At 58.9% G+C, this 20,316-nt stretch overlaps 3 protein-coding genes across 4 annotated transcripts in view; 2 read left to right on the forward strand and 1 right to left on the reverse strand.

Annotated features, from left to right (window-relative positions):
* Positions 1–3,145, reverse strand: part of MIEN1 (migration and invasion enhancer 1) — a 53,527-nt gene extending 50,382 nt beyond the window's left edge. The window contains exons 1-4 of one of the 2 annotated variants that reach the window (XR_009420056.1): positions 3,025–3,145; positions 1,185–1,282; positions 866–942; positions 86–668 (exon numbers count right to left, since the gene is read on the reverse strand). Coding sequence is in view for 1 of the 2 variants with exons in the window: in XM_059489447.1 (XP_059345430.1) it covers positions 585–668; positions 866–942; positions 1,185–1,282; positions 3,025–3,113 (348 nt within the window). In the remaining variant the exon portion in view is untranslated. Of the gene's footprint in view, positions 1–82; positions 669–865; positions 943–1,184; positions 1,283–3,024 lie in introns of those variants that run through there. The other variant, XM_059489447.1, reaches the window with a different exon arrangement.
* A 1,234-nt stretch (positions 3,146–4,379) lies between these two features.
* Positions 4,380–16,019, forward strand: GRB7 (growth factor receptor bound protein 7). The gene is made up of 15 exons (XM_059489371.1): positions 4,380–4,428; positions 7,315–7,441; positions 7,535–7,679; positions 9,269–9,425; positions 10,418–10,539; positions 10,610–10,687; positions 10,776–10,913; positions 10,994–11,104; positions 12,317–12,415; positions 13,552–13,632; positions 13,763–13,879; positions 13,958–14,018; positions 14,104–14,191; positions 15,094–15,187; positions 15,264–16,019. The coding sequence occupies exons 2-15, from the start codon at positions 7,323–7,325 to the stop codon at positions 15,408–15,410; spliced, it is 1,557 nt and encodes a 518-aa protein (XP_059345354.1). The 5' UTR covers positions 4,380–4,428; positions 7,315–7,322; the 3' UTR covers positions 15,411–16,019.
* A 306-nt stretch (positions 16,020–16,325) lies between these two features.
* Positions 16,326–19,518, forward strand: RDH8 (retinol dehydrogenase 8). The gene is made up of 6 exons (XM_059489444.1): positions 16,326–16,422; positions 16,505–16,666; positions 17,761–17,940; positions 18,013–18,106; positions 18,180–18,363; positions 19,279–19,518. The coding sequence occupies exons 1-6, from the start codon at positions 16,326–16,328 to the stop codon at positions 19,516–19,518; spliced, it is 957 nt and encodes a 318-aa protein (XP_059345427.1).
* The last annotated feature ends 798 nt before the right edge of the window (positions 19,519–20,316 follow it).

Raw genomic sequence — 20,316 nt, forward strand, 5'->3', positions numbered from 1 at the left:
TCTCTGCCACCCCCCACCACTTCCCTGCAGCACAAAATTCCTGATTTTGGAACCCCCCAATCCCAAGGGACACCAGAGCAGCCACATTCTCCATCCTTTATTCCCCCCAGGCCTTTGGGTTTATACACAGTATAGAATAAAGAGGGGACCCCCTCACCCCAAGGCCCAGGGCAGGGACATTCCAGGCAGGAAGCAGAGCTGGGAATGGCCAGGGGGGGTGTGAACACACCTGGGGCTGTGGGGCCAGCCTGGCCTTCCCATGGCCTGCATGAAACACTGCCCCAGGGATTTTAATCATTAACACATCCCAGGGAAAGCTACAGCCTGTGCATTCCCCTGGGAGCTGCTCCAACTCCCATTCATGGGAGACCCCCCCCAGAACCCCCAGCACAGAGAAATGGGGGTGCCAAACCTGTACCCTGAGGGGGGGAGGCAAAGGCAGGTGGGAGAACCCCAAATCCGCCCCGCAGCAGGTTGGGCAGGGGACACAACGCCCCCCAGTGCCACCAGGAGGCTCCTGAGCCCCCCAGGGCTGCAGGGTTTAGGGAAGGCAGCTCGGGGGGACCCTGCTGTCCCCGGGGGGGTCACAGGATGACGCAGGGGGGGCGGCTGTTGGTGATTTTCTCCAGGGGCTCCCCATTGCGGGCTCTGCGGATGGCCTCGATCAGCTGGGGAGACACGGAGGTGACAGGGACAAACCCAGGCCACCCTGAGGAGCTGCCCCTCTGTCCCCTCCCACCCTACCCCAGCACGACCTGCAGAAGGTCCTGGCAGGGTGGTAGGAAGGAGAACGGCTCCATAAAACAACGATCCCATTAAAGGAGGGGGCTCCCTGCAAAGCAAACACCCCCCTGTGGGTACTCACATCCTTCTCGTAGGGAAAACCTCCATTCTCCAGCTTGGAGAACACCAGCTGCCCGTTGATCTCGATCTCAAAGGCACCTGAGGGGGGCCCAGCCGTCACTTCTGTCCCCCCAAAACCCCCCCATGGCATCATCCCCCCATGGCATCATCCCCCTCATACCGACCCTACAGAGTGACAACACCCAGACCACCCCACCCCTTTGGATTTCCAACCCCTCCCTGGATTTCCAACCCCTCCCTGGACTTCCAAGCCCCCCAAACCCCATCAGGGCACTGGGGGGGCCCTGGGGTGTCCCCCCCGAGGCACTTTGGGGTCTCACCAGTGCCCCCCAGGCGGGACTCGATCTCGATGTCGGGGTACTCGTCCCGCACGGCGCTCGCCAGCTCCTGGTAGGTGGCCTCAAAGCCACAGGGCTCGCTGGGGAAGGGGGGGGGGGGGACAGCCTGAGGAGGGGGTGCAAGGACCCCCCAAAACTCTCCCCGAACTGAGGAGCCACCCCACAAGAGCTGTGCTGCATCCTGCACCCCGATTCCCAATGTCCTCCTTAGGAGCCCTCCCACACCCTCATAGCCCATAACCCTCAATACCCCCAAATCCTCTAGAACCTTTTCCTGAGCCCCCAAATTCCCCTGTAACCCCCCAACTCTCCACCAGCTGAGCCCCCAAATCCTCTATAACCCCTTCCTCACCCTCCCAATTCCCCTATAACCCCCCAATTCCTCTAGAACCCCTCCTCAGCCCCCCAATTCCTCTATAACCCCCAAATTCCCCTAGAACCCCCCAATTCCTCTAGAACCCTTTCCTCAGCCCCCAAATTCCCCTGTAACCCCTCAATTCCCCACCCTCAGCCCCCGAATTCCCCTATAACCCCCCCAATTCCTCACCCTCAGAGCCCCCCAAATCCTCTGTAATCCTCAACCTCCAAATTCCCTTACAAGCCCCTCAGCGCCCCAATTCGCCACCCTCAACGCCCCCCAAATCGCCTATAACCCCCCAATTCCCCATCCTCAGAGCCCCCCACATCCTCCATAACACCTTCCCAAGCCCCCAATTCCCCTATAACCCCCCCAAATTCCCCCATAACCCCCCCAAATTCCCCTATAACCCCCCCAATTCCCCTGTAACCCCCCCAAATTCCCCCATAACCCCCCCAAATTCCCCTATAACCCCCCAATTCCCCCATAACCCCCCCAAATTCCCCTGTAACCCCCCCAAATTCCCTTATAATATCCCCAAATTCCCCCATAACCCCCCCCAATTCCCCTATAACCCCCCCAAATTCCCCTGTAACCCCCCCAAATTTCCCTATAACCCCCCCAAATTCCCCTATAACCCCCCCAAATTTCCCTATAACCCCCCCAAATTCCCCCATAACCCCCCCAAATTCCCCTATAACCCCCCAATTCCCCTGTAACCCCCCCCAATTCCCCCATAACCCCCCCAAATTCCCCTATAATCCCCCCAAATTCCCCCGTAACCCCCCCAAATTCCCCTATAACCCCCCAATTCCCCCGTAACCCCCCCAATTCCCCTATAATCCCCCCAAATTCCCCCATAACCCCCCCAAATTCCCCTGTAACCCCCCCAAATTCCCCTATAATCCCCCCAAATTCCCCCGTAACCCCCCCAATTCCCCCGTAACCCCCCCAATTCCCCTATAACCCCCCCAATTCCCCTATAATCCCCCCAAATTCCCCCATAACCCCCCCAAATTCCCCCGTAAACCCCCCAAATTCCCCCATAACCCCCCCAAATTCCCCTATAACCCCCCAATTCCCCTGTAACCCCCCCAAATTCCCCCATAACCCCCCCAAATTCCCCTATAACCCCCCCAAATTCCCCCATAACCCCCCCAAATTCCCCTATAACCCCCCAATTCCCCTGTAACCCCCCCAAATTCCCCCATAACCCCCAACCCCCCCCACCCTCAGAGCCCCCCAACCTCCCTCCACCCCCTCCTCACCTCCCCCAACCCCTCTAAATCAGCCTCTGCCTTCTCCCCCCAGCCCCCTCCATGCCTGAACCCCCTCATGCCTCACCCCAGTTCCCCCCCCCCCCCAGTTTGTGCTCCCGGTGCTCCGGTACCGCTGCGGGCCGTTCCCCGGTACCCCCGCTGGCTCCCACCCCCGGGATCCCCTCGGTCCGTCCGCCCCCCTCACCAATACTCCACCACGATGCGGACCCGCCGCTCGGCCCCGCTCTCGGCCCCGTTGCCGTCGCCGTTCCCGTTCCCGGTGCCGCCGCTCATGGCCCCCGGTGCCGCCGCGCTGCCGCTTCCGGGTATAGTCACGTGATGCGCTCACTTCCGGTGCCGCTCTGTCCCGCCCCGCCCTCGTCTCGTCTGCTCGGGAGGACCGCCGTGACCCCGGTGACCCCCGGGGGACACAAAATGACCCAAAGGGACTTCCAGGACACCTCTAATGAGCTAAAGTGACCCCCAAACTCACCGTGTGCCACCTGCAGTGACCCCCAAGACTCGCAAAACCCCCATGAAATGCACAATGACCTCAGTGACCCCTGTGTCACCCACCCCCATGGGACCCAAAATGACCTCTGGGGGACCTGAAATGACCTTCACAGGAGCTCTGGATTCCCATGGGAGTCTCCACTGCTTCATGGGACCCCCACCTAAAACCCTGTGGGGTTTCTATGGGGTCCTGTAGCCTCCCCACAAACCAATAGGAACCCTCAGCATCCCCACAGGGACCCCTGAACCCCTCCTTGGGGACACCTCTGTGACCCCCATGGCACCCCCAGTAGCCAGTGGGGACTCCCAGACCCCGTGTGGGGTCACCCACAGGGGCCACCCCCAAGGGATCCCATAGGTGACACACACAGAGCTCCTAAGGGGACCTCACAGCATTCCCAAATCCCAAATTCCACCCCCAACCCTCCTGGAAGGGCCCCTGACCTGCATGAGACCCCCGTGACCCCATAGTCCCACCTGGCAGGGGTCCCTGAGGGGACAATGGGGACACCCCGTTCCCCACAGGACCCTTCCAGCCCCAATTCAGGGGCTGAGGAAAGGGTTATCGAGGAACTGGGGGGTTATCGGGGAATTGGGGGTTATAGGGGAATTGGGGGGCTGAGGAGGGGTTCTAGAGGGTTGGGGGGCTCTGAGGGGTGGGAGATTGGGGGTTTATAGGGGAATTTAGGGGGCTGAGGAAAGGGTTCTAGGGGAATCAGGGGGTTCTAGGGGAATCAGGGGGTTCTAGGGGAATTGGGGGGTTCTAGGGGAATCGGGGGGTTCTAGGGGAATCGGCTGGGGCTCGGTGGCATCTGCACGCCCAGGACACCCCGAGGTGTCCCCGTGTGCCCCCCACGCCCGGTGCATTGTGGGAAACTCCCCATCACCACCTCAGGGGGGTTTTGGGGGTGGGTTGTGCCGGGGTCGGGCCGGACCCCCCCTGAGGGCTCTGGGGGTGCCGGTGGGGGCCGGTACCGGGGCAGGGCGGCGCTGGCGGGCGGGGGCGGGAGCTGCTGCAGGTAGATAAAGGCGGGCAGAACAGGAATCCCTGGTCCGGCGGGACGGGGCCGGGGCCGGGACGCGGCGGGAGCTGCAGGTACGAGCGGGGCCGGTTCCGGCGGCTCCCGGGGGCTCCCGGGGCTGGGGGGGATCGCTGCCCATCCCGGGGTGTCGGTTCTGTCCCGTCGGGAGCGAGCCCGCAGCTCCGGCTGAGCCCGCAGCCTCCCCTCGCTCCTTCCCGCCTTCCTCCCGGCTCTTCCTCGTCCTCCGCCATCCCGCCGTGCCTGCTCTGTGCCCTGGGGAGCTCCTCACCCCCAAACTCGGCACCCCCACCCACAGCTGGGCTCCTGTTCTTCATCCTGGTGGTGCCGGCACGCTGTCCCTTGTCCTGGTGGCTCTGGGATCCTGTCCCTCAGCCCTGGTGGCTTTGGGATCCTGTCCCTGGGTCCTGGTGGCTCTGGGATCCTGTCCCTCAGCTCTGGTGGCCCTGGGATCCCATCCCCTCACCCTGGTGGCTTTGGGATCCTGTCCCTCGGCCCTGACGGCTTTAGGATCCTGTCCCTCGGTCCTGACGGCTTTAGGATCCCATCTCCTCACCTTGGTGGCCCTGGAATCCCATCCCTTTGTCCTGGTGGCTCTGGGATCCTGTCCCTCAGCTTTGGTGGCCCTGGGATCCCATCCCCTCACCCTGGTGGCTTTGGGATCCTGTCCCTGGGTCCTGGTGGCTTTAGGATCCTGTCCCTGGGTCCTGGTGGCTCTGGGATCCCATCCCCTCATCCTGCTGGCTCTGGAATCCCGTCCCCTCACCATGGTGGCCCTGGAATCCTGTTCCCTCACCCTGGTGGCTCTGGGATCCTGTCCCTTGTCTTGGTGTCCCTGTGACTCCACTCCTCAGCCCTGCTGGCTCTGGGATCCCATCCCCTCACCCTGGTGGCTTTAGGATCCTGTCCCTTCACCCTGGTGGCTCTGGGATCCTGTACCTCATCTCTGTTGCTCTGGGACCCTCAATCTGGTGGCCCTGGACCCTCTGCTCCACAACCCTGGTGGCCCTGGGGCCCATCCCGGTGCTCCTGAGCCCCTCCAGTCCCTCACCCCATAACCCTGATGTCCCCTGTGTCCCCTGATTGTCCCCTGATGCTCCTGAACCCCTCCAGTCCCTCCCTGTGTCCCCTGCTTGTCCCACACCCATCCTGGTGGTCCTGAGCCCCTCTGGTCCATAACACCACAACCCCGATGTCCCCTGTGTCCCCTCTTTGTCCCCTGGTGCCCCTGGCCCACCCCAGTCCCCCACTCCATACCCTGATGTCCCCCATGTCCCCTGCTTGTCCCACACCCATCCTGGTGCTCCTGACCCCCTCCAGCCCCCCTCCTCATAACCCCAGTGTCCCTGTCCCTTTGCCCAATGCCCCGTTTGGTCCCCTGTTTGTCCCCACCCTGCCACCGCCACTGCCACCAGCCCAGGGCTCACACCGGGGTGACCCGAGGCCACCACGGGGGTGGTGCCAGGGCGGTGTCCCCGCTGCCAGGGCCCTGTCTGTCACATCCTCCCCTCCGTGTGTCCCCTGCTGTGTCCCCTGGCTGTCCCCGTGTCCCCAAATCACCCCGGGCACCGCCAGGGAGGGGACACCGGGAGCAGGGATGGAGCAGAGGGATGGGGACAGGGACACGGTGGGCACAGGGACAGGGACACGGCAGGGACACAGGGATGACACGGGAGTGACATCAGCCCTGCCAAGCACGGACTTGGACCCCGAGAGGCGGCAGCAGGGACGGGCAGCGGGCAATGATTAACGCCGTGTCCCGCGGCCACCAAGTGCCACCTGAGTGCCACCGAGCGCCACCGCCGATGCCACCGTGGGCGCCACGTGTGTGCTCCGTGCGCCACGTGCTGGGGGGGCCGCGGGACACCCCGGGGCCACATCCCGGGGCCGGTGCCGGTGCCCGGGTGGCACGGGTGGCACCGGGCGTGGGTGGGGACACGGCGGGGGCTGGCGGCCGTTCCCACGGCGGCTCCCTCGCCCCCGGCTCCGGGGCCCGGATGCCAGCGCGGTGAGCTGGAGCTGGGAGCGGCTGCGGGACCGGTTTGGCCGGACCCGAGGGGAGTTTGGGGCTGAGGCGCCGCCGCCGCCACGCTCGGATTCCTGCTCTGCTCGGCGCCGCCGCGGCTCGGCCTGGCACGGCTCGCCTGGCATGGCTCGGCCTGGCACGGCTCGGCCTGGCACGGCTCGGCCTGGTAAAGCTCGGTCTGGCACGGCTCGCCTGGCACGGCTCGGCCTGGTAAAGCTCGGCCTGGTAAAGCTCGGCCTGGCATGGCTCGGCCTGGCATGGCTCGGCCTGGCACGGCTCAGCCTGGCACGGCTCGGCCTGGTAAAGCTCGGCCTGGTAAAGCTCGGCCTGGCACAGCTCGGCCTGGCACGGCTTGGCCTGGCAAAGCCCGGCCTGGTAAAGCTCGGCCTGGCACGGCTCGGCCTGGTAAGGCTCAGCCTGGCAAAGCTCGGCCTGGCAAAGCTCGGCCTGGTAAAGAGCCTGGCAAAGCTTGGCTTCCTCCTCTGCTCACTGCTGGCAAAGCCCATCCTGGCAAAGCTCAGCCTGGTAAAGCTCAGGGACACGGCTGAGCCTGGCATGGCTAGGCCTGGCACGGCTCAGCCTGGCAAAGCTCGGCCTGGCACGGCTCAGCCTGGCACAGCTCAGCCTGGCACAGCTCAGCCCAGCATCCCCCAGCGCTCCCAGCCCCTCGGTGCTGTGGGGGCATTCTGGGGGTCTCGCCAGGGGCTGTGCTCACCGTCAGGGCTGTGCTCCAGCCCCCAGCACCCCCACAGGACCGGGGGGACAGGGACACCCCCTTGGTGTCCCAGATCCCACCCAGGGCTGGGGTCCTGCGTGTCTGGGCAGGGAAACACCCCTGGGTGGGTGCCAGGAGCCCACCTGGGGGCTGCCCACACCTGGCCACGACCCCCCAAATGTGCCCTGTCTGCCCCCACAGATGATGCCATGGAGGGGGGGGCTCAGCAGAGCGGCCTCTGGGAGCCCCCCGAGCAGGAGGGGGGTCCTGCAGAGCGCGATGGGGGCGAGCTCCGGCGCTCCCAGCCCCTCTTCATCCACGGCAGCAGGTGGGTGAGGCCCGGGGGGGTCGGGGAGGTTAAAGGGGGGTTCAGGGGGGGGTCACAGGGGGTGTAGAGCTCACCCTCTATCCCTTCCTGCAGCCGGCAGCCGCCACAGGAGGAGCCGCGGGCGTCGTCGCTGCCCAGCATCCCCAACCCCTTCCCCGAGCTGTGCAGCCCCTCCAACTCCCCCATCCTGAGCAGCCCCACCCTGGGACAGGGACCCCCCCGAGAGGGCACCCCCCACGTGAGTCAGGGGATGGGGATGGGCTGGGGAGGGGGTTCTTGGGGCACCCCCCAGGTGAGGTGAGAGTCAGGGGGCTGGGAAGGAGGGATTCCATCCCTGGGACAGGAACCACCTCCCAAAAAAATCAAAGGGCTGGGAAGGGGGACTTCAACCCTGGGGAAGGAAACATTTCCCAAATTAATCAAGGGGCTGGGAAGGGGGGATCCCATCCTTGGGACAGGAACCACCTTCTACATGAATGAAGGGGCCGAGAAAGGGGGGATTCCATCCCTGGAACCACCTCCTGCAAGAGTCAAGGCTCTGGGAATGGGGATCCCATTCCTGGGATAGGAACCACGTTCCACATGAATTAAGGGCTGGAAAGGGGGGATCCCATCCCTGGGACCACCTCCTGCAAGGGTCAAGGATCTGGAAAGGAGGGATTCCATCCCTGGGACCACCTCCCAAATAAGTCAAGGGGCTGGGAAGGGGGAATCCCATCCTTGGGACAGGAACCACCTCCCAAATAAGTCAAGGCTCTGGGAAGCAGGGATTCCAAAGCAGGGATTCCATTCCTGGGACAGGAACCACCTCCCAAATGAATCAAGGATCTGGAAAGGAGGGATTCCATCCCTGGGACCACCTCCCAAAAAAATCAAAGGGCTGGGAAGGGGGGATCCCATCCTTGGGACAGGAACCACCTTCTACATGAATGAAAGGGCTGAGAAAGGGGGGATTCCATCCCTGGAACCGCCTCCTGCAAGAGTCAAGGCTCTGGGAATGGGGGATCCCATCCTTGGGACAGGAACCACCTCCCAGATGAGTCAGGGGGCTGGGAAGGGGGGATTCTATCCCTGGGACCACCTCCCAAATAAATCATGGGGCTGGGAAGGGGGGATTCCATCCTTGGGACAGGAACCACCTCTCAAATGAATCAAAGGGCTGGAAAGGGGGACCTCAGCCTTCATCTCCCACATGAATCAAGGTTCTGGGAAGGAGGGATTCCATCCCTGGGACAGGAACAACCTCCCAAATGAATCAAGGGCTGGGAAGGAGGGATTCTATCCCTGGAACCACCTCCCAAATAAATCATGGGGCTGGGAAGGGGAGATCCCATCCTTAGGACAGGAACCACCTCTCAAATGAATCAAAGAGCTGAAAAGGGGGACCTCAGCCTTCATCTCCCACATGAATCAAGGTTCTGGGAAGGAGGGATTCCATCCCTGGGACAGGAACAACCTCCCAAATGAATCAAGGGGCTGGGAAGGAGGGATTCTATCCCTGGAACCACCTCCCAAAAAAATCAAAGGGCTGGGAAGGGGGGATCCCATCCTTGGGACAGGAACCATCTCTCAAATGAACCAAAGAGCTGAAAAGGGGGACCTCAGCCTTCATCTCCCACATGAATCAAGGTTCTGGGAAGGAGGGATTCCATCCCTGGGACAGGAACCACCTCTCCCAAATGAATCAAGACTTTGGGGAGGGGGGATCCCATCCCTGTGATAGGAACCACCCCCCACACGATCTGGGGAGCAGGAGGTGGGTGGAATGATCCCACCTGTGCTCCCCTGGTTCCGGGGGGTCCCTGGCAGCCCCTGTGCCCCTCGCAGGTGGTGAAGGTGTTCGGTGAGGACGGCGCCTGCCGCTCCCTGGAGGCCTCGGCGGGCACCACGGCGCGGCAGCTCTGCGAGACCCTGGTGCGCAGGACGCGGGCACTGCACGACCACAGCTGGGCCCTGGTGGAGCTGCACCAGCACCTGGCACTGGGTGAGCAGCCCTGGCGGTGGTGGAGCTCTCAGGGGTCCCAGGAGGAGGGAAGAGATGATGAGAATCTTGACTCTGACAGAAGGCTGATTTATTGTTTTGTGATATATATGTTATATTAAAAGAAAATGATATATTGAAGCTATACTAAGAATAGAGAATGGAGTACTCTATTAGTGTAAGAATAGAGAAAGGATTCATCAGAAGGGGAAGGGGAAGGGGGAAAGGGGAAGGGGGAAGGGGAAGGGGAAGGAAAGGGAAAGGGAAAGGGAAAGGAAAGGAAAGGAAAGGAAAGAGGAAAGGAAAGGGAAAAAGGGAAAAGGGAAAAGAAAGACAAAATCTTGTGACTGACCAGAGAGTCCAAGACAGCAGGACTGTGATTTGCCATCAATTAAAAAAAACCAACATGGACCAATCACAGATGCACCTGTTGCATTCCACAGCAGCAGATAATCATTGTTTACATTTCGTTTCTGAGGCCTCTCAGCTTCTCAGGAGAAAAAATCCTAAGGAAAGGATTTTTCATAAAATGTGTCTGTGACACCTGGGGACACTTAGAAATGACTTAGAAATGCCATGGAATAGTACAGAGATTGCTGGGGGAAAATAGAGCTAGGAAAAAAGTTTCAAAAGGTGGCCTTGCAAATAAGACTGGATACTTTGGAGAAATAGAACTGTGAAGGATGCATTGCAGTAGGAGCCATGAGGGGTAATTTTAGAAGATTGGCTTTAAGGCATTTACAGCATGGTGTTACAAAAGCTGATAGGCCAAAAAACACTTATAATATATTGTAATTAGGAAATAATTGGCTGCTGATTGTGGTGGTGTGAATTATAACATCTCACCCTTCACATGAGACTGAAAACAGAATAGAAGTTTTTAAAACACCTCTGAGTTACCCCATCTCTGGGTCAGAAAAGGGCTCAATCCCTGGTACCCCCCCACCACCCTGCTGACCCCGTGGGACTCCCCACCACCCCCCTGTCCCCCCCAGAGCGCTGCCTGGAGGACCACGAGTCTGTGGTGGAGGTGCAGAGCTCCTGGGCCCCGGGCGCCGACAGCCGCTTCGTGTTCCGCAAGAACTTCGCCAAGTACGAGCTCTTCAAGAGCAGCACGGTAGGTGGGCACCCTCTGGACCCCCCCTTTGGGCACCCCGAGGGGTCTCTGCTGAGCCTGTGTCCCCCAGCAGCTGCTGTTCCCCGAGGTGATGGTGTCCAGCTGCCTGGAGGCCAACAAGAGCATGGCGCACTCCGAGCTCATCCAGGTACGGGGCACCGCGCCCAGCCGTGCCCTGGGCACCCTGCCGTGCCCTGGGGACCCCGCTGTGCCCCTCAGCCCTTGTGTCCCCCCAGAATTTCCTCAACTCTGGGAGCTGCCCTGAGGTCCAGGGTTTCCTGCACCTGCGGGAGGCCGGGCGCAAGGTCTGGAAGCATTTCCACTTCTCCCTGCGCCGCTCGGGGCTCTACTACTCCACCAAGGGCACCTCCAAGGTGAGGCCAGGGGGTCCTGGGGAAGGGGGACATGGTCAGGGGGTCCAGCAAGGCCAGCTCTGACACCCCAAACCCCCCAGGACCCCCGGCACCTCCAGTACTTCGCCGACCTCACCGAGTCCAACATCTACTACGTGACGCAGGGCAAGAAGCTCTACGGGACTCCCACCGAGTTCGGCTTCTGCATCAAGGTGGGTACCACAGACAACTTTTATGAAAAACCCTTTCCTTAGGATTTTTCCTCCTGAGAAGCTGAGAGGCCTCAGGAATAAAATGTAAACATTGATTATCTGCTGCTGTGGGATGCAACAGGTGCATCTGTGATTGGTCTCATGTGGTTGTTTCTAATTAATGGCCAATCACAGTCAGCTGGCTCAGACTCTCAAAACTCAAAACAAACCTTTGTTATCATTCTTTCTTTTTCTATTCTTAGCCAACCTTCTGATGAAATAATTTCTTCTATTCCTTTAGTATCGTTTTAATATCATATATATCATAATATATATCATTAAAACTATTCCTTTAGCATAGTTTTAATACAATAAGTATCATAATATATGTCATTAAAACTATTCATTTAGTATAGTTTTAATATCATATGTATCATAATATATATCATTAAAACGATTCCTTTAATTTTGATTATATATATTATAATATAAATATATATTAAGATATATATACAGGTATATATCCGAATATATATCATTAAAACTACTCCTTTAGTATAGTTTTAATAGAATATATATAATAATATATCATTAAAACGATCCCTTTAGTTTTAATTATATATATCTATATATACAGATATATATACAGATATATATACAGATATATATACAGATATATATCCTAATACATATAATTAAAACAATTCCTTTAGTATAGTTTTAATATTATATATATCATATGTATAGTTTAATATAATATATATAATGTATATAACATATATAATATATGAGAAATATTATAGATAAAATATATAATAATACATAATTCGTATATATACTATATACTATATACTATATACTATATGGTATATACTATATGGTATATACTATATACTATATACTATATGGTATATACTATATACTATATACTATATAAAATATAGTATATATTATATAGTATATAAAATATATAATATATAGTTTAATGTAATATATATAATAAGATATATCATTAAAACTAAAATATAGTTTTAATATCATATATATAATATATAATATCATATATATCAAAACCTTCTGAAACACGGAGTCAGATCCTCGTCTCTCCCCTCACCCTGGGACCCCTGTGAGCAGTGTCACAGGTGGGGATGTCCCTGCCTGGGGATGTCCCTCCCCCTGTCCCCTCCTCGGAGCCATCCGGGGCTGCCCCGTGACGGCTCCGATTTCCCGCAGCCCCACAAGGTTCGGGGCGGAGTGAAGGGTCTGAAGCTGCTCTGCAGCGAGGATGAGCAGAGCCGCAGCTGCTGGATGGCGGCGTTCCGCCTCTTCAAGGTGAGTTCCAGTCCCCTGCCGGCTGGGATGGTGCCAGAGGGGTGCTGGATGGATTTTGGAAGGATGCTGGAGGGATTTTGGGGGCGTTCTGGAGGAATACCGGGGTGGGGATGTGGTAGAAAGCTCATGCAGTGTGCATCTGTGTGCGAACATGGAGATGAGAAATGCTGACTTGGAATAGGACAGAGAGAAAAAGAACTAGGAAAAAAAATTCAAAATTTCAAAACTTAGAATGTCCATGGAAAAGAACAGACAGACAAAGAACTAGGAAAAAAAAATATCGAAACTTAGAAAGCCATGGAATAGGACAGAGAGAAAAAGAACTAGGAAAAAAATTCAAAATCTCAAAACTTAGCATGCCATGGAATAAGACAGACAGAAAAAGAACTAGGGGGAAAAAAAAAATCAAAATTTCAAAACTTAGAATGCCATGGAATAGGACAGACAGAAAAAAATTTCAAAATTTCAAAATGCCATGGAATAGGACAGACAGAAAAAGAACTAGGGAAAAAATTTCAAAAGGTGGCCTTGCAAATGAGACCAGATACTTTAGAGAAATAGGACTATGAAAGATTCATTGCAGTAGGAGCCACAAGGGGTAATTTTAGATAATTGACTTTAAGGCATTTAAGGCATTTTGTCACACAGCATGGTGTGACAAAACTCAGGACATCCCAAAAAGCACTTATAGTGTATTGTAATTAGGAAATAATTGGCTCCTGATTGTGATGGTATATATGGAATATATATGGAATTATAACTTCTGTGTTGCCTCACCCTTCACACAAGACTGAAAATAGAATGAAAGTTTTTAAAACACCCCTCAGTTGCCCCATCTCTGGGTCAGAAAAGGGATTAATCTGACAGTGCTGGAGGGATGATGGGGGGGATGCTTGGGGGATACTGGAGAGGTACAAGGGGGGAATGTGGATGTTTCTAGAAGGATGCTGGAGGGATGACCCCATGCCAGTGCAAATGCTTCAGGGTGGGTGTCCCTGTGCCCACGAGGAGTGGGTGTAGAGCTCTCTACCCCTGCACTGGGTATCCCTGGGTGTCCCTGGGGGGCTGTGGAGGTCCCTGGGTGCTCCCCCACTCCACAGCAGGGCCCCCCCAGCTGACAGAGCTGTTCCCCCCAGTACGGGATGCAGCTCTACAGAAACTACCAGCAAGCACAGGCACGGCTGAGCCAACCGCCCTGGGTCGGCCCCACGCCCCTGGTGAGTGTCCCTTGTCCCCTACAGCCCTGCTGAGTGTCCCCTGTCCCCCACAGCCCCTGGGGACCCTCTGGTGACCCCCCTGTCCCCCACAGCCCCTGGGGACCCTCTGGTGACCCCCCTGTCCCCACAGCGCAGCGTCTCGGACAACGCCCTGGTGGCCATGGACTTCTCGGGGTGCACGGGCCGGGTGATTGAGAACCCCAACGAGGTGCTGAGCGTGGCCCTGGAGGAGGCCCAGGCCTGGAGGGTGAGTGGGGGTGCTGGGGAGTCGGGGGGAGCCCCCCTGAGCCCACCCCAACGTCCCCTGGTGTCCTTGTGTGCCCAGAAGAAGACGACGCACCGCTACAGCCTGCCCGCCGCCTGCCACAGCTCCCCGCTCAGTGCCGGTGAGAGCCGGGCTCACTGCCCGCTTTGGGGGGTCCCTGCCTCGTCCAGGGCGTCCCCCCAAGTGTGACACCTTTGTCCCCACAGCCATCCACCGCACCCAGCCCTGGTTCCACGGCAGGATCTCCAGGGAGGACACCCAGCAGCTCATCGGCCGCCAGGGCTTGGTGGATGGGTAAGGGACACCCTTGGGTTTGGGGGGTTTGGGGTCCCTGGGGGGGACATGGAACTCCAGGGAGGCTCAGGAGCATGGGGGTTATGGGGTCTTGCAGCTCCTGGGATATAAGTGGGGGTGAGGGTGAGTGGTCCCAGGTTGTTGCAGGGTTTGGGGGGCACAGAGACTGCCAGGGGTGCCAGGGGATGCTGGGCTACTCCAGGATTTCACAGGGGGTTTGTGGGACCCCTTTTATTGTAAATCAAAGGTGACTCCAGTGAAGGTGAGAGAATGATTCATCTGACTCCATGGATATCAGAAGTTTAATTAATTACTTTATTATACTATATTATATACGTTTCATCTAAACTGAATCTGCCAAGCACTCACTCTGCACACACTGCACAGAATCTTGTGACTGTCAGTGACAGTCCTGACACACAAAAAATCCTTACTTTGGGTGAATATTTTCCATATTACATTCTACTTTGGCACAGCAAGTAAGATAAGAATTGTGTTTTCCCTTTCTGTGATGTTCAGAGAATGTGAATCTCAGAAATCCTTGGGAAGAATTGTGCCTTGCTTTTCTCTGTGAAGAGAAATGTGGGGATATGCACCTGGCCCTGACAGGCCAAGGAAACAAAAGTTCCACACTTTGGGTGAATAATCTCCATATTGCATTCTACTTTGGCACAAAAACAGGCACAGCAAATGATGAAAATTGTGTTTTCCCTTTCTGTGATGTTCAGAGAATGTGAATCTCAGAAAACTTAGGGAAGAATTGTGCCGTGCTTTTCTCTGTGAAATGTGGCAACAACGGGTGACACTGTGAGGGCAGAGGGGACACTGGGAGGGCACAGAGGACACTGGGAGGGCACAAGGGACCTGGCCCCAGCCATCAGTGACACCTCTGTGCCTCGCAGGGTGTTCCTGGTGCGGGAGAGCCAGCGGAACCCCAAGGGCTTCGTGCTGTCCCTGTGCCACCTGCAGCGCATCAAGCACTACCTCATCCTGCCGGTGAGTGCCAGCCTGGGGCTGGGGGGGCCCAGGGGGGCCGGGCACAGGGGTCCTGACCTGCAGCCCCCCCCGGCAGAGCGAGGAGGAGGGACGGCTTTACTTCACCATGGACGACGGGCAGACGCGCTTCGCCGACCTGATCCAGCTGGTGGAGTTCCACCAGATCAACCGCGGCATCCTGCCCTGCAAGCTGCGCCACTACTGCACCTGCGTGGCCCTCTGAGCCCCTGGGGGCTTGGCACAGCCTGGCACCACCAGCACAGCAGGGTTTGGCTCGGCCTGGCACTGCCAGTGTGGTTTGGCACAGGCTGGCGCTGCTGGTTCAGTCTCGTAGCACAGCTCAGCACAGCCCGGCACGGAACAGCCTGGCACAGCCTGGCACTGCTGGGGTTGTTTGGCACAGATTGGCCCTGCTGATATGGCGTGGCTTGGCACAGCATCACCTGCACAGTTTGGCACAGCTGGGCACCACTGACATGGCACAGCTCAGCACAGCCTGGCACTGCTGGCACAGCTTGGCACCAGTGGGATGGTTTGGCACAGTCCAGCACCACCAGCATGGCACAGTCTAGCACAGTTGGGTGGTTTGGCACAGCCTGGCACTGCCAGCATGGCACAGCCCACAGCAGGACCCCCACACTCAAGCACTTTCTCCTCTCTGCCCTGCAGCACCAGCCCCGAGTGCCCCTGCCGGGGCCTGGCACTCCTTGCCCCCACACCAGGGCGCGTTTTGGGGTCCCCAGGAGGGGGTCCTGGGCTGTGGGTGTGAGGGGGGCACCCATCACCGTGTCCCCCACGTCTCCACGAGGCCAGTTGAATGGGACGTGTTTTATACCAGTGATAAATAATAAAGGTTATTTTTGCAGAGCTCCCGCCTCGCTCCTTGCCATCCCCGTTGGCACACGGCTGGCAGCGTCCCCATCTCCCACGCCTGGCAGCGTCCCCATGTCCCGCTGTGTCCCCAGGGTGCCACACAAAGGCCGCTCTGTGCTCCGGGGCACCACGTGCGGCTCAGCCACGCCGCAAATCCCCGGCAGGGCCGATTATCCAGGGGGGATTAAGGGCTCGGATTTGGGGGGGGGCAGCCGCTATAAAAGCGGGGGGCTGGGGCTCGGAGAGGGGGGGGTGAGGCCGTGCCATGGCTCCCAAGACGGTGCTGATCACCGGCTGCTCCTCGGGCATCGGGCTGGCGCTGGCCGTGCGGCTGGCCAGGGACAAACAGCGCCGCTTCCGAGGTGAGCGGGGCGCAGGGACCCCCCCAGCCCCGGAGGGACCCCCCGAACCCCACAGCGGGGGCTGAGCCCTCTGTGCCCGCAGTCATCGCCACCATGAGGAACACGGGCAGGAGCGCGGCGCTGGCGGCGGCGGCGGGGCCGGCGCTGGGCAGGACGCTGGAGATCAAACAGCTCGATGTGTGCGATGAGAGCTCCATCCGTGCCTGCCTCGACAGCATCCCCGGGCGCCACATCGATATCCTGGGTGAGACCCGGGATTCCCGGCCCTGCGTGAGCCCGGTGACCCCCCCATCCCAAGCTTGTCCCGTGCCAGGGACATTTGTGCTGCCAGGGCTGGGACCCTCCGTGCCAGGGACGCTTGACCCTGTGCAGCGGGGACTGTCCGTGCCAGGGACCCCCTGCACCAGGGACCCTCAGTGCTGGGACATTCCCTGTGCCAGGGACCCTCCAAACTCAGGACATCCTGTGGCAGGGACTCTCTGAGCTCTGAGGACCCCCTGCACCAGGGACCCTCAGTGCTGGGACATTCTCTGCACCAGGGACCTTCCAAACTCAGGACACCCCATTCTGGGGACCCTCTGAGCTCTGGGGACCCACTGTGCCAGGGACCCTCTGTGCTGGGACATTCTCTGCACCAGGGACCTTCCAAACTCAGGACGCCCCATTCTGGGGACCCTCCGAGCATTGGGGACCCCCCACACCAGGGACCCTCTGTGCTGGGACATTTCCTGTGCCAGGGACCCTCCAAACTCATGACACCCCATTCTGGGGACCCTCCAAGCCCTGGGGACCCCCCACACCATGGACCCCCTGTGCTGGGATATTCTCTGCACCAGGGACCTTCCAAAGTCAGGACACCCCATTCTGGGGACCCTCCAAGCACTGGGGACCACCTGCACCAGGGACCCTCTGTGCTGGCACATTCCTTGTGCCAGGGACCCTCCAAACTCAGGACATCCTGTGCCAGAGACCCTATGAGCTCTGAGGACACCCTGCACCAGGGACCCTCCATGCTGGGACATTCCCTGTGCCTCCAAACTCAGGGCATCCCATTCTGGGGACCCTCCAAGCCCTGGGGACCCCCCACACCATGGACCCCCTGTGCTGGGATATTCTCTGCACCAGGGACCCTCCAAACTCAGGACATCCCATTCTGGGGACCCTCCAAGCACTGTGCCAGGGGTCCCTCATGCACAGGGACCCCACACACAAGAGACTCTCTATGCCAGGGTCACCCTGCAGCAGGGAGCCTCCACACCCAGGACATCCCATGAATCAGGGACCCTCCGTGCCGAGGGTGTGGGATGCCCCTGCCCACTGATGCCCCCTGCCCCACAGTCAGCAATGCCGGGGTGGGCATGGCGGGACCCCTGGAGTGCCAGAGCCTGGCAGCCATGCAGAGCCTCATGGACACCAACTTCTTCGGCCTCGTCCGCCTGGTCAAGGAGGTGCTGCCCGACATGAAGCGACGCCGCGGGGGCCACATCGTCGTCATCAGCAGCATCATGGGCCTGCAGGGTAGGGGAAAATGGGGTGCTCTGGGGGGACCAGCCCTCACCCAGCCCTGACTGGAGCTCCCCAACCATGCAGGTATTGTCTTCAATGACATCTACTCGGCCTCCAAGTTTGCCGTGGAGGGTTTCTGCGAGAGCCTGGTGGTGCAGGCGCTGCGCTTCAACGTGGCGTGAGTGTGGGGGCCTTGGGGCAGGGTCTGGGGGTGCCCAGTGCCCAGTGCCCAGTGCCACATCCCTGGGCAGGATCAGCCTGGTGGAGCCGGGGCCAGTGATGACGGAATTCGAGACCAAGCTGTACGAGGAAGCCGAACGCGCCGACTACTCACGGACAGACCCCGAGACGGCCGAAATCTTCACCAAGCTCTACCTGAGGAACTCCAGGGATGTCTTCACCAGCCTGGGCCAGACCCCCGAGGACATTGCAGAGGTGACAGGCGGGCAGGGGGTCCCAGTGGGCTGGGGCTGGGCTGGACAGAGTTGTTAATTAGCCCTGACAAGGAACAGCAATGCCCAGCCAGCAGTGGGGCAGCTGACACCCAGATAGCTCCATCCTGATGGGGCTGAGCCTGGCTGGGAATGGGAACAGGAATGGTGGTGGGATGGATGAGAATGTGGATGGGATGGGAATAGGAATGGTGGTGGGATGGGAATGTGGATGGGATGGGAATAAGATGGGAAGGAAGTGGGGATGGAAATGGGAGGAAATGGAGTGGGAATGAGAAGGGATGGAGATAGGGGCAGGATGGGATGGGGTAGGATAGGATGAAGATAGGGATAGAATGGGAAGGAGTTGGGGATGAGATAGGAATGGTGTTGGGTTGAGATGGATTAGAGATAGGATGGGAAAGGCTTGGGAATGAGGGTAGGAAATGAATGAGAAGGAGATGGGATGGGAATGGGGATAGGAGGAGAATGGGAAGGGAGCAATGGGAATATGAATGAGGATGGAGGCGCAGATGTGGATGGGATGGAGGTGCAGATGTGGATGTGATGCAGACAGAGTTCAAAGGGGACAGAGGTGGGATGGCAGTGGTGGTGGGCTGGGGCTGTGGGCACAGGAAGGGGACAATCCCATGCCCTGGTGGGCTGGGGCTGTGGGCACAGGAAGGGGACAATCCCATGCCCTGGTGGGCTGGGGCACAGGAAGGGGACAATCCCATGGCCTGGTGGGCTGGGGCAATGGGCACAGGAAGGGGACAATGCCATGCCCTGGTGGGCTGGGGCACAGGAAGGTGGCAATCCCATGCCCTGGTGGTCTGGGGCACAGGAAGGGGACAATCCCATGGCCTGGTGGGCTGGGGCAGTGGGCACAGGAAGGTGACAATGCCATGCCCACGTGCAGCACACCCTGCGGGTGATCGAGGCGCCCCGGCCGCCGTTCCGGCACCAGACCAACGTGGCGTACACGCCCATGGCCGCCCTCAAACACGCCGACCCCAGCGGCGCCCTCATCACCGACGCCTTCTACCAGCTGGTGTTCAAGTACGACGCCGTGCTGCGCTTCGGCCTCCGCGCCATCCGCCTGCTCCGCTGGAAGGCTCAGAAGGTCAAGGCTGGCGCGCGGCTCCTGGGCTTCAAATAAACCCTGGTGGCTCCTGGGCACTGCTCGGCCCATCCCGGGCACGGGGGTAAAGGGGCAGGACCCACACAGGGTTTCGCTTCCCGTTCCCGGCCTGAAATAGCTGCCACATTAAAATGGGAGGGTATTTATAACCAGCGCTGGGTGAGCAATGCAGAACAGCTTCCTGCGGGAGTGCAGCGGCCGTGACGGGGCTGGGAAGGGCTGGCAGCTGCCCCCTGCCTGCCTCCTGCTCCCCAGGGGCAGCTGGGCCTCTGACCCATGGCATTGGCACCCAGGGGACCTCACCCTGTCACCCCTGGTGCTGTGTCCTCCTTCCTCCAGGCGCTGCTGTGGGGTGGGGCTCTGTGTCAGCCCTGTCTGGGGCACTGGGGCAGCACAGGGGGTGCAGGAGGGCAGAGTGACAGGGGTGTGGGGTGTGTTCAGAGGGGCACAAGGAGGGCATTTGGGGTGCAGGGTGGGGGTAAGACGTAAGGCAAAGAATGAGTGCAGGGCAGGTGCAGGGATGCCCAGAAGCTCATGGGGGGCTCTCCTCCAGCTCTCTGTGGTGACAACGGGGTGGGTTCACCCTGGGCACTGGAGTGTGGGTGCTTGGCGTGACAGCACCGGGAGGTGAGAGCAGGGGAAACCACAGGAGGCCCGGCATGAATCAGCCCCGCTGCTCAGAAACCTTCCTGGCTCCCCCTGCCCTCCCTGGCACAGCCCCCGGAGCCCTGGAGGGACCCCCAGCCCCGTGTGGGGGCTGGATGGAAGCGGCTGCAGCTCCGTGTGCCTCGCACGTGGCATCTCCGGGACCCTGGG

The sequence above is a fragment of the Ammospiza nelsoni genome, chromosome 26, assembly GCF_027579445.1.
Source record: "Ammospiza nelsoni isolate bAmmNel1 chromosome 26, bAmmNel1.pri, whole genome shotgun sequence".
In the NCBI taxonomy this organism is placed as follows: Eukaryota; Metazoa; Chordata; class Aves; order Passeriformes; family Passerellidae; genus Ammospiza; species Ammospiza nelsoni.

Bases quoted from the DNA above. Each gene is read 5' to 3' on its own strand.
- GRB7 (XM_059489371.1), top strand. From the start codon at position 7,323: ATGGAGGGGGGGGCTCAGCAGAGCGGCCTCTGGGAGCCCCCCGAGCAG. The intron at 7,680-9,268 runs GTGAGTCAGGGG...TGCCCCTCGCAG, and splicing joins CCCGAGAGGGCACCCCCCAC to GTGGTGAAGGTGTTCGGTGA. The intron at 10,914-10,993 runs GTGAGGCCAGGG...CAAACCCCCCAG, and splicing joins CCACCAAGGGCACCTCCAAG to GACCCCCGGCACCTCCAGTA.
- RDH8 (XM_059489444.1), top strand. From the start codon at position 16,326: ATGGCTCCCAAGACGGTGCTGATCACCGGCTGCTCCTCGGGCATCGGG. The intron at 16,423-16,504 runs GTGAGCGGGGCG...CTGTGCCCGCAG, and splicing joins CAAACAGCGCCGCTTCCGAG to TCATCGCCACCATGAGGAAC. The intron at 17,941-18,012 runs GTAGGGGAAAAT...CCAACCATGCAG, and splicing joins CAGCATCATGGGCCTGCAGG to GTATTGTCTTCAATGACATC.